Source organism: Bubalus bubalis, chromosome 6 (assembly GCF_019923935.1).
Source record: "Bubalus bubalis isolate 160015118507 breed Murrah chromosome 6, NDDB_SH_1, whole genome shotgun sequence".
NCBI classification, from domain to species: Eukaryota; Metazoa; Chordata; class Mammalia; order Artiodactyla; family Bovidae; genus Bubalus; species Bubalus bubalis.
Genome location: NC_059162.1, coordinates 23,081,240 through 23,094,260, shown reverse-complemented (window position 1 = coordinate 23,094,260; position 13,021 = coordinate 23,081,240). Strand labels below are relative to the sequence as shown.

Sequence of the window (13,021 nt, the reverse complement as noted above, 5' to 3'; positions counted from 1 at the left end):
AAACTCTGGGAGTTTGTGATGGACAGGGAGGCCTAGCATGCTGCAGTCCATGGGGTCACAAAGAGTTGGGCACAACTGAGTGACTGAACTGCACTGAACTGTGGCTCAGCTGGTAAAGAATCCGCTTGTGATGCCGGAGACCTGGATTTCGATTCCTGGGTTGGGAAGATCCCCTGGAGAAGGGAAAGGCTACCCACTCCAGTATTCTGGCCTGAAGAGTCAGACACGACTGAGTGGCAAAGTGTTTTATTAAAATTGTTTTATTTATGTTTTACTTCAGTCAATGAAGATAACTAGAAAATTTTAAATTATACATGTAGCTCACATTATATTTCTGTTGAAAAGTACTTCTCCATCCACAAAGGCATGTTTCTTTCTCAGGGTTGTATCTACCCTAGGTCTTTTCCATGAGTTGTTCCTCTGCCTAGATCTTTGCATTGCTGGTTCCTTATCAGGTAGATCTTCATTTAAATGCTGTCTGAAAGAGACCTCCCACTGATCAGCCAATTTAGAGTAACTTAATGACTTTGTCCTGCTTACCTGTTTCCTTGTCACTATCTTTTATTTTGTGTATTTCCTTGGTCTTTTATTCTGTAGCTCCCCACTCCCCCTCCCATAGTGCTTTGCATATTAGGGTACTTCGTAGATATTTTTTAAAATGATAAACAGCACTGGGAGAATAGAAAAGATTTTTCTTCTGAAATCTTTATTAAGAAAGAAACTGAAAGGCACTCAGTTGTGTCTGACTGTGCGACCCCATGGACTGTAGCCTGACAGGCTCCTCTGTCCTTGAAATTCTCCAGGCCAGAATACTGGAGTGGGTAGCCGTTCCCTTCCCAACCCAGGGATTGAACCCAGGTCTCCCTCATTGCAGGCAGATTCTTTACCATCTGAGCCAGGAGGGAGGCCCATACTTCCAGTCAATTGCTATGAGGAAGTCGTTGAAGGTCAGCTGTAACCCCACAGCCTGGAAGGTGGTAGTCAGAACTTGAACATGTGAGGTAAAGAAAAAATGAAAAGCAGTTGCCTTTTTTCTCTTCCTAATGGATTTGTATTTTCCCTAATTGGGAGTGGGAGAGAAGAGGGGAGGAAGCAGGGAGAGAAAAGGTGGAATTTAATGCCACAGTAAATTCCTAAAGTTTTAATTCTGTATCTTAGCTCATAATGGAAAAGTGATTTTGGATCACCCCACTCCAGTATTCTTGCCTGGAAAATCCCATGGATGGAGGAGCCTGGTAGGCTGCCGTCCATGGGGTCACGAAGAGTCAGATATGACTGAGTGACTTCACTTTCACTTTTCACTTTCATGCACTGGAGAAGGAAATGGCAACCCACTCCAGTGTTCTTGCCTGGAGAATCCCAGGGACGGGGGAGCCTGGTGGGCTGCCGTCCATTGGATCGCACAGAGTCGGACACGACTGAAGTAACTTAGCAGCAGTAGCAGCAGCTCATAATGAATATTAGGTCAAGTTCAATAAGTTATCTTAGTCTGATTGATTGTCCCAAATATAAATGGATGTTTTTTACTCCTAAGTCTTACCTCCTTCCCAGACCTTATGGATTTTAAGTTCTAATTTTTATTTTTTACTTTGAAATAATTTCAAACTTAAAGAAGTCTTAAGAGAAGTACAAAGAACTTCCAAGTTCACCAGTTGCTAATATTTACTCAGATTTATCAGTTGCTAATATGTTGCTACAATTGCTTTATCACTCCAACTATCTGTAGACACATTTTTTATTTCTGAATTATTTGAGAATTAATTGCAGATATAATATATCTTTATGCTCAATAAGCATGTAATTCCTAAAGATAGCATAACAACAATTCAGTTACCAAAGTTAGGAAATTTAGTATTGATTAAATACTATTATCTAATGTATGCTTCATATTTGAAATCTACTCATTTTTCTAATAATGTGAAATAGGCATACTATAAGGACGGTAGTTGAACTATAACTTTTTCTCCCTTAGGGATGGTAGAAATTTGATCTTTTGAATTCCCTGATTGAAAATAGAATATAGCAAATATTTGGTCATCATGAGTGTTTTTTAAAATCCTCCCTTTTTAATTTCTGAATTACTTGCTTTGAGTGGTGTTTGTGTAGGTTCGTACAGAAAGGTAGGAATGTTAGCTTGGGAGTAAGTGACTTGATAAGTCATAATAAGGAACAGAACTTTTCCTTGTCTTCATCAATTCATACTGATGATCCATTCAGCAGCTGTAATTTTCTAAGACTCTGGCAAAAGAGGCCGAAAACATTTGAAGATAAAATTTATTGTCGGGTACACTTAACTTGTCTTGTGCTTCTTCCTAGCCCATGACTGAAGACTTACTCAAACAACAGAAGTTGAATTCAAATGAGACCAGTACAACTCAGCAGTCTGTATCTGATTCCCATCTGGCAGAACTCCAGGAAAAAATCCAGCAAACAGAGACCACCAACAAGGTATGAGCAAAACCATGCCCTTGGGGATCACAGGGTTTCTTTATATCCTTAGAAGTGTAGCTCTTTCCTTCCGGTCTCAAGTGTTTTAGTCTGTTCTGCACAGATCAGAATTTCTGCTGTCTTTTAGGTCTGAAATTAAAACTTGAATATGGTTTTTAACTGTATAAGGTACTGAGACAAGACGTTTATGCTTTTGATTTAACGTTTGACCTTTATACAGCCCATGGGTTTTAACATCTGCTTAGAAGAAAATTCCCACAATTTGGGACGCAGCGCTCCTTGCTTGTTGTACCCTTGTGTCCTGTCATGTAGTAGATAGCAAAAGCCCCTTGGTCTTTGTATAAAGGCTCCATAGTGACTCATGTGGACAAGTACCCCCAGTACGGCTGCTGTCATACAGAAAGCACAGCTCATGAGAGTTGAAGCAATTGAGTATTGAAGGAAGTATTTCATGTCTCCTGCTACTTTGTCTTGCTGATTGACTTAAGACTTTAATGGTTACACTGTGTGGGGGAAAATAGCAATGTAACATCCCCTAAAGAAATCCTTTAAACCTAGATTTGAGGACAGATTTCATGGTTGCATTTGAGAGTAAAAGAAATCATTGACCTACCAAACTGTTTTTCTTTACTGAATTCAGATTCTTCAAGAAAAACTGAATGAAATGAGCTATGAACTGAAGTCTGCTCAGGAGTCATCTCAGAAGCAAGATGATACAATTCAAAACCTCAAGGAAACTCTGAAAAGCAGGGAAAGTGAGGTAAAATGTTTGGCAATCATGGACCTATGAGGAAATGTTTTTCCCATCAAAGTAGACAAGTATCCTATAATTTGTAGAAATGGATATTTTCAGCCTAACAGATCTTAGAGAAATTGTCGTGTCATCTAGATTGGTATTTTGGAATAGTCCTGCTACTAAAATCTGTGTCGGTGAGATAATAAGATAATGGAGTTTATACTTAGTTTGCTAACATGTTTGGTACCCCCTCTCTCGTTTGCAGACTGAGGAGTTGTACCAGGTGATTGAAGGTCAAAACGACACAATGGCTAAGCTTCGAGAAATGCTGCACCAGAGTCAGCTTAAACAGCTTCATGTATGTGAGGATCACCCAGGGCAGGAGGCATCACTTGAGGATGTGCCACTCTCAGCCACGGTCTTGGTCTCGGTGGTCTTCTTGGCTGCTCAGTGCCGGCCCTTCTTGTGATGATGCTTTTCTCTCTCTTTTCAGAACTCAGAGGGTACTTCCCCAGCTCAGCAACAGGTGGCTCTGCTTGATCTTCAAAGTGCTTTATTCTGCAGCCAGCTTGAAATACAGAAGCTCCAGAGGGCAGTACGCCAAAAAGAAAGGCAGCTGGCTGATGCTAGACGATGTGTGCGGTTTGTAGAGGCTGCAGCACAGGAGAGAGAACAGCAGAAAGAGGCTTCTTGGAAACATAACCAAGTAAATCATTAATCGTTGTGTGGCAGTGTGTAAAGGTGAACTTTGCCCTGGTAATAACTTTTTATAGGGATAGCTTGTGTTGAACTTACTTAATCTTAGTAATTCAGTTCAACATTTGCTAACCCTTCTTCTGTATGCCAGGTATTGGGCTGTGTTGTGGAAATACAAGAGTGACTATCACAGGCACTTTCCTCCTAAGATACTTGTAATATAGCTTGAGAGACAGTCTTGTAAACAGTATTTCAGTGTGGTAAATACTATAGAGGAGGCATAAGGATCCTATAGGAATATATAGGGAGAGCTGAGGGAGCCAGAGAAAGCTTCACAAAGGAGCATATTGTCTAAGATTATTCTTGAAGGGTGGGTAAAAGTCAGTGAGACAGAAAAGCAGGAAGACCAACCAAGTGAGAAGAATGGCCTGCATAGTTAGCCGTGTGTGCTTTTTTAAAAAATTAAAACACATAATTCTTAAATAGTTTCTTGTTAGCTTGGAAAAAATGCTCCCAGTTCTTTTTTAAGATTTAAAAGCATGGGTAGTAATCGTGTATCCTTGAGCTTATTGATAAAGGATCCATGTTTACACTGGAACCAAATCCCACTTAGTGCTTACATAGATATATCACTTTTAAGCCAAAAAGTAAGTATTGAATCATAGTATTAATACTCCCATCCACAGTTCCCATAGTTTCCCTCATCCTATTTGACCCTTATAGTATTTCTTTCGTAATTTTAAGAATGGCACTTTTTGCTACTTTATTTTTTTGTTCTCTATGCCTTGAAAGTTTTAAGGCCTCCGTATCTAATAACCATATGAAAATTTTAGATTGTTTGAAAAAGGGAATCTGTTTAATTCAGGAATTGCGAAAAGCCCTACAGCAGCTACAAGGAGAACTTCAGAGTAAGAGCCAACAGCTTCATACCCTGGAGGCTGAAAAATATAATGAGATTCGCACCCAAGAGCAGCACATTCAGCACCTCCACCACAGTCTGAGTCACAAAGAGCAGCTGCTTCAGGTGAGTCCACAGGATTATTCAGCTAAAACTGGGTTCACAGGACGTGGGCATTTATGTTCATATCATCTGTCCACTTGTGTTGAGTACCTCCTACATGTAGATCATTGAGATGTGGGAACCAGGAGGGTTCAAAAGAAATAGAAAGTACAATCCGTGAACCAAGATGATAACCAGCAAGTGTAGGAAATAAGAACTACAGACCGGAAAGACTTAAGCAGTAAATATTTAGCCAATAGTTATTAAGCATCTCTGTGAGTCAGATTCCAGGCCAGGAATGGGGAAGATGAAGAGAAGATATGTCTTCTGCTCCTGCTGAAGACCTCTATATATCCAGCTATTTAGGTGATAAAATGTAAGTTATAGGGAAAAAATGGAAGACTAAGGGAGAGAGTGGTCAGTTCTACCACCTACTCTAAGATTTAGTCACATTGAATACCTTATACTTCACTGACCATATGATTTTTTTCATAATACGCATACATATATTATACCTATATTTTTTCTCTGACAGAAATACCCTACACAGCCTCTTGGGAAACTCCTAGTGCTTGCTTTAAGAGCAATGTAACCTCCTTCATGGGAACTTTAGTGACACCTTCAGGCAGAGTTAGACAATGCGTCCTGTGTTCCCCCAGGAGATGTGTTTATGTATACTCACATATATATGATGCAGAATTGTTAGCACTTTGTATGTCTGTTATCTCTGCTAAACTGTGTTCCCCTTGAGAGTGATCACATTGTGTTTTTTATTCTGAAACACTAACAGATTGCTTGACACAGTGTAGGAATTCAGTTAATACTAAGTAAAATGAATAAAGGAAATTATTTCTTGGTCCTGATAGGAATTTCGGGAGCTCCTGCAGTACCGAAATAACTCAGACAAAACCCTTGAAGCAAATGAAATGTTGCTTGAGAAACTTAGGCAAAGAATCCAAGATAGAGATGTTGCCCTAGAGGTATGTACCATAATTCTGCTCATGATGCTATGGGTTATTCTGTCCCCAGAGGGACTATAGAAATGTGTGTTAACTGAATTTGCTGCTTTTTGGAGTTGTTTTTCTATTCTTTTATATTTGGAATCTTATTGAATAAGCGTAATCAGAATAGTGGCTCTTACGGAGCTTTGGGATGCTTACTTTGCTTGCAGCGGGCTATAGATGAAAAGTTCTCCAGCCTAGAAGAAAAGGAAAAGGAACTGCGTCAGCTTCACCTTGCCATGAGAGAGCGAGATCACGACTTAGAGAGGCTGCGCGGTATCCTCTCCTCCAATGAAGCTACCATGCAGGTGAGAGCAAACGCCGTCATGACTCGGCATCCCTCTCCCACTTGGATTCCAAGCCTGAAGCGTCACCCCTTCCATCGTTTGCTGAAAATCAGAATATGTGTTTTATATATTAAAAAATACAAAACCAAACAAAAATAGCAGTCATTAGTTCTGTTATCATAGACTTTGGAGTGAGAAGTTTTAGCACTTCTAGTATGAGCTTTGTAGGACAGGGCAGTGAATATGGATTCATAGTTCTAATTTATTTCTAATCCTTGTCAGTGTTTATATGCTTTTATAGAACCATTGCTCAGATACACTATTATATTGTATTTTTCTCATTAATATTATGTACATGTCTGTGTATAACCACAGTCAAGAGTCCTTGTTTCTCTTATTAATATTTACTCTGGGCTATTTTTGTGTATTTCTTTTAGATCTTTAATATCTAACCATCTGGAACTTCTTAAAGAAGTTCTTCACTTCCTCCAAAATACTTTATTTAGGACATACATTATATCTATCTCTCTACAAACTAGATAAGAGTTTCTAATAACAAAAAATAGACTAATATGGCATTGTTAGATTAGATACACAGTTTTTCCTTTTGCAAAATAAATAGATACGATAATGGAAGAGATACTGTAAAGGTGAGTCAGGTCTCCTGTTCATGCTGAGGAGTGTGGGGTGGCTCTTTGACTTAGCAACTGCTGTCTCTGTGACTGTAGAGTATGGAGAGTCTCCTGAGGTCCAAAGGCCTGGAAGTGGAACAGTTGTCTGCCACCTGTCAGAACCTCCAGTGGCTGAAAGAAGAAATGGAAACCAAATTTAGCCGTTGGCAGAAGGAGCAAGAAAGCATCATTCAGCAGCTACAGACATCTCTGCATGACAGGAACAAAGAAGTGGAGGCAAGGATTTAGTTAACTTACGGGCAGTCGGTTTAGTGATGACATAATCTTAGTCTTGGATTAGGACTCTTGAGGTCTGAGAGGCTGGTGACCCAAGTGTTTAATTCCATCCTGTGCCTGGGCAGGTCATTGGCTTTCACAGGAATTTTTTCCCTACGCCTATAAACTCAAGGGGACAATTATCTTTCTCAAAGAAGTTATGTGAGAATGAGATCTAAAAAATATACCCACAGTATGGTAACTAACCTTTGTTATGGTGCGTATGCTGTGTCAGGCGCTGTTTTAAGAGCTTACTGCTACTGCTTAGTCGCTTCACTCATGTCTGACTATGCAACCCTATGGACTGTAGCCCACCAGGCTCCTCTGTCCATGGGATTCTCCAGGCAAGAATACTGGAGTGGATTGCCATGCCCTCCTGCAGGGGATCTTTCCCACCCAGGGATCAAACCCTGATCTCCTGCACTGCAGGCAGATTCTTTACCACTGAGCCACCAGGGAAGCCCCGTTTTAAGATGGATACTAATTCACTGAATCCTTGCAAACCTATGAGGTACATACTGTTATTCCTCTTTTACAGTCAAGGGAACAGACTTCTGAGGTGAATTAACTTATCCAAAGTGACATAGCTAATAAGTGTTATAACCAGTGTGCAACTCAGATGGTGTGGCTCTGCAGTTTTAACCACCATGTATTACCTCCTAGTGTAGACCTAGGAGCTACATCACTGTGCTTATAAAAACAGCGCTTGTTGTTTTTTGCAGTTTATCATTGTGTGTTCCCCTATAAAGTTAAACTGGGGAGAAAATAAATGAACTGAGTGCCCTTTTATCCCCAATATTATGTGCCCTGAGCATATAAGGAAAGGACTTATTTTAGAAAACAACATGTAAGTTGTCATTCTAAGTTTTTTTTTCCCTGTATTATTAGTGTTCATTCACTGTGTATTGACAGTCTTTTATGTGCAAGGCCTGTGCTAGATCTGGGGCAACAAAAATGAGTAAAACATCATACTTGCTGTCTCTTCTATGAAAGATTCTTTTAAGCCCTTTGATGTGTATTAGAGGGAATTCTTTCCTCCAGAACTTACACTCTCTCTCCTGTATTAGGATCTTACCGCAACATTGCTCTGCAAACTTGGACCAGGGCAGACTGAGATAGCTGAGGAGCTGTGCCAGCGTCTACAGCGGAAGGAAAGGATGCTGCAGGACCTTCTGAGTGATCGGAACAAGCAAGCGGTGGAATATGAAATGGAGATTCAGGGTCTGCTTCAGTCCATGAGCACCAGAGAGCAGGAGAGCCACGTAAGAACTAATGCACAGGCTGGGAGAGCATCGCCCTGTGCATTTATAGTCCACACTACAGAAAGCATCAGACCCTTGTAACTTGTAAAATTTATGTTGTCTTAAGTCCATTCTATTAGCTTTTTTTCCTTCAGCCTATTGACTAGACTATAGTTTTACATGAATCATCAAGTGAAAGTCACTCAGTCGTATCCAACTCGGTGACCCATGGCCATACAGTCCTTGGAGTTCTTCAGCCAGAATACTGGACTGGATAGCCATTCCCTTTTTCAGGGGATCTTCCCAACTCAGGGATCAAAACCACGTCTCCCACATTGCAGGCGCATTTTTTACCAGCCGAGCCACCAGGGACGCCCATATAAGCTATTTCTAGAACACTTTGCTTGTGGAGGGTGCCTAAATAATACATATTCCTACTCATTAAGTTCATTATGTATTGATAACATTTTCCTTTACTTAATGTTCTGATCATTTTGACCATAAGAAATATGGGGTTCTGGAGTGTTTTGATTTTGATTCTAAGTTATTAAGACTTGAGTGATATTTTGTTTCTACCCAAGATATGGGGAAGCTTATTCTTTGTACATTTTCTCTTAATTCATGTAAAATCTGAGTTATCTTAAGAGGGAAGAAAAGATTTTTTTCAAAGCCATGATGAGAATAAACAATCTCATAGTAATATGGGATATAGTAATTTCAAAATAACAATGCACAAATATTTTTTTAATACAAATTTATTTATTTTAATTGGAGGCTAATTACAATATTGTATTGGTTTTGCCATACATCAACATGAATCTGCCACAGGTATACACGTGTTCCCCATCCTGAACCCTCCTCCCACCTCCCTCCCCGTACCATCCCTCTGGGTCATCCCAGTGCACCAGCCCCAAGCATCGTGTATCCTGCATCAAACCTGGACTGGCGATTCGTTTCTTCTATGATATTATACATGTTTCAATGCCATTCTCCCAAATCATCCCACCCTCTCCCTCTCTCACAGTGTCCAAAAGACTGTTCTATACATCTGTGTCTCTTTTGCTGTCTTGCATACAGGGTTATCGTTACTATCTTTCTAAATTCCATATATATGCGTTAGTATACTGCATTGGTGTTTTTCTTTCTGGCTTACTTCACTCTGTATAATAGGCTCCAGTTTCATCCACCTCATTAGAACTGATTCAAATGTATTATTTTTAATGACTGAGTAATACTCCATTGTGTATATGTGCCACAAATATTTCAAAAGCAAATTCTTAATTTATCCTCATTTCCATATATCTTTCTCCTAAAGGCTAGAGTCTGGTATAGTTGACTTGTGCTACATTTCAGGGACCAGTCACTCAGAATTCCCCCTAGTCAGTTTTCAGAGGGAAATAGATTCTTATCATTGCCTATGTTATTTGACCGTAATAGTCTCTAATGCTTCCTTTTAGTATGGGATGGTTATATTCCACTCATCCAGTTCTTAGGCCCATTGAAGTAAATACACATTTTGTTAGAAATGCTGCTTTGTGCTGCAGAAACTGCTTTTAGAATGACCTAACAAAATCATTGTAAATTATTTAAAAATTTAGCAGGAGACTAATGAGTCTTTGAGTTTTCTTTTTCACCCTTTTGTCATGTGAAAGAATTAGTCTTATTACACTTAATATACACATATATGTTGTGTATGCGTTGGTAGTAAAATAATGGAATCTAAGAGATGCCTGAAATTACAAAAGATCTTCAGCTCAAGGAAGAGTAGTGATTGTATTCTTCTAGATGTGCTTCTTGAATTTTATATGCAGAACAATCCCTCAAATAGCTTTTAAAAAACATAGCCTCAAAAATCTGCATTTCTTACAAGCTTCCAGATGATGTTGATGCTGCTGGTCCACGAACCACACTTGGGGGAGTTGTGCTAAAAGCAGCATTACTAGAAAAAGAGTCAAGCCAGTTAGATCATATGTATGGCACAAGATATCTTGTGTATTATTTACTCTGTTTCTTCCCATAGTCTAACAGATTTTTATTAAGGCAAATTAATAACGTACTATTACATCTAAGATGGTTATGTCCAAATCCCTAAAGAGTCTGAATTTTCCATGCTAAAACTAGAAGGTTATTCTTTCATTTCTCTTAGAAGTTATGACGAGGGCTCAGCTTCTTATTTAAAACAGTAGTAGTTCTCCCCAGAAATAGTTGATGCTATATCTGACATATCCATCATTTTATATTCTTAGTAATTTTAGTCTTAGTTTATTATTTCTGGATTTTCTGATTAAATGCAGACTTTCTATGTGGTGTGCATGCTAAGTTGCTTCAGTTGTGTCTGACTCTTTGTGACCCTGTTGACTATAGCCCACCAGGCTCCTCTGTCCATATGGATTCTCCAGGCTGGAACACCGGAGTGGGTTGCCATGCCCTCCTCCAGGGCATCTTCCCAACCCAGAGATCGAACCCATGTCTCTTATGTCTCCTGCATTGGCGGGCAGGTTCTTTATCAATTTTTTCCTTATTGTGCCATCATGTGTCTTAGTAAACTATGGGATTTGAAATGAAATAAACTGGTGTGATTTTGAGGTCCAGATTCTCCTGGTCATGTGGTCTGATAAAAATGTTCCTGTGTGATTCATTCAATATCTAGGTCTTGAGTGCCTATGTATTGAGTGCCTTCTATGGGCCAGACCCTGTTCTGGGAGCTTGGGATTCAGCATTGAATAAAACATCGCAGTGCTTGCTCTTAGAAAACTTTCATCCAGTTGCAGGTGTTGGGGGAGAGAGAGACAATAATAGATATATTGATTACTGGTAAGTGCAATGTAAAAAAAATGTAGCAGGTCAGCAGAAGTTGGGAGTAGATAAGCTTGCTGCATTTAGATACTTGCTGCATTTAGATAGGAAATGCAGAAAAGGCCAATCTGAAAAGTTGAAATTTGGCAAAGACCTTGAAGAAGGAAATGGCAACCCATTCCAGTATTCTTTCCTGGAGAATTCGATGAACAGAGGAGCTTGACAGGCTACAGTTCATGGGGTCACAAAGAGTCAGACACAACTGAGTGACTGACACTTTCCTAGACATTTTAAGGGAGCAAACCATGCAAATGACAAATGTTTGAGCAAAGACCATCCATGCCAAAGGCACATGTATCCCCAAGTAAAGAAAGACATCAGTTACCCAGTTCAATATGTTATTAGCCTGGCATTTCTAGCAGAACCAATTTCAGATGAGTTTATCTATGATAGACATGTTGTGTTCTGTTTTTCCAGTATTCTGTCTATGAGAGACTTTCTTTCCACTCCTTGACTGTTTTTTCCTGTAAAATGAAAGCAAGGAAACTATTTCTTAGAGCCCCACTAACTTTTTTTTAAATGGTTGGCTTTTAACAAATGACATCAGAACACAAATTTTGTTTTATTAGAGTCTCTGTCTCATGTTGCTTGTGATTTCCTTACTAGGCTGCTGCAGAAAAGATGGTACAAGCTCTAATGGAAAGAAATTCAGAATTACAGGCCTTGCGCCAATATTTAGGAGGGAAAGATTTCATGATGTCCCAAGCACCCCTCTCTAACCGACCAGCTGAAGTTACCTCCATCAGCCCCCATCTCGGAGAGCAAACTGATCAAGTAAGAACTATAGACTTGTATAGATGTTTATGCCAGCTGCATTTTCTTTTTATATCTGAGGCATAAGTATGATAATTTTAATTCCAAGTTGTGTGAGGATGTTCCAAGTCCTGTCATTGTGATCATTATTCCTGTATCTTCCTAAATCCCCGACTCTTCCAATTTTTAGGGTTCAGTGCATATACCCTCCAGAGATGATAGCACTTCATTGACTGCCAAAGGGGATGCTAGCGTACCCAGGTCCTCGTTAGGTAAGTATCAAATTTGATTTCATTAAGGAATCTCTGTCTTTCCTTCTTGTAACACTCTGTTAACAGATTTGGCCAAGACTCTTTCTCTTCCTACCTTAATGGAAAAAATAAGCTTGGATTCCACTGAAAGACTGAAGATATGTCTATTCTTGGGAGAACTGACTTTACCTTACATTGAATTAAAGCTATTGTTCTGGCTATACAATTTAGCCCAAAGAAGCTGCATCCTAATTTTCCTCTTCAGATAGCTTTGCAGGGACTCAAGAATGCAGGAGGCAGTGTTTTCAAACCTGCACGGCAGGACCATGGGGCTGATACCTTCTCCTGAGTATCTGTGAAGCAAGCTGAGGCTACTTACTACATCTAGACATAAGCTACATTACAGTATTGGGAAGAGTAGGCAGTGTACATTGAGTCATTTGCCAAGTTCTGCCCCATCCAAGAGGTGGTTGTAGGCATTGAACTCCATAAAAGTAACTGAATTATATGTGAGGTGTGAGCAAAACTCAAAATGAATGCCTTAGATTAGTCTCAGAGACCAAAATATTAGAATCTGGAGAAGTGTTACAGAAACAGGGGCTCACCATGATTAGTGACTTGGTGATTATAGTGCTGATAGAAGTGTTGTGGACTTCAAGAATTAACTTACGGTTTTTTAAATGATTTTCAGAATGTAAAAACTTTTTGTCTGTTTTATAGTATAGGGCATTGTGGAATTCATAGGTAAGCTGTGCAAGTAATCATTTTTTAGTGGGAAACTTTATTCTAGTCGAAGAGTAAAGAT

The 13,021-nt window shown here is 39.5% G+C and overlaps 1 protein-coding gene across 24 annotated transcripts in view; it reads left to right on the top strand.

Moving 5' to 3' along the window:
• Positions 1-13,021, top strand: part of LOC102407486 (phosphodiesterase 4D interacting protein) — a 240,015-nt gene that overhangs the window by 168,382 nt on the left and 58,612 nt on the right. For all 24 annotated transcript variants that reach the window (XM_044944467.2, XM_025288006.3, XM_025288000.3 and 21 more), the window contains 11 exons: positions 2,317-2,448; positions 3,089-3,208; positions 3,450-3,542; positions 3,678-3,890; positions 4,746-4,904; positions 5,747-5,860; positions 6,052-6,189; positions 6,897-7,076; positions 8,183-8,377; positions 11,819-11,986; positions 12,156-12,237. In XM_044944467.2, coding sequence (XP_044800402.2) covers positions 2,317-2,448; positions 3,089-3,208; positions 3,450-3,542; positions 3,678-3,890; positions 4,746-4,904; positions 5,747-5,860; positions 6,052-6,189; positions 6,897-7,076; positions 8,183-8,377; positions 11,819-11,986; positions 12,156-12,237 — 1,594 coding nt within the window. The remainder of the gene's footprint in view (positions 1-2,316; positions 2,449-3,088; positions 3,209-3,449; positions 3,543-3,677; positions 3,891-4,745; positions 4,905-5,746; positions 5,861-6,051; positions 6,190-6,896; positions 7,077-8,182; positions 8,378-11,818; positions 11,987-12,155; positions 12,238-13,021) is intronic.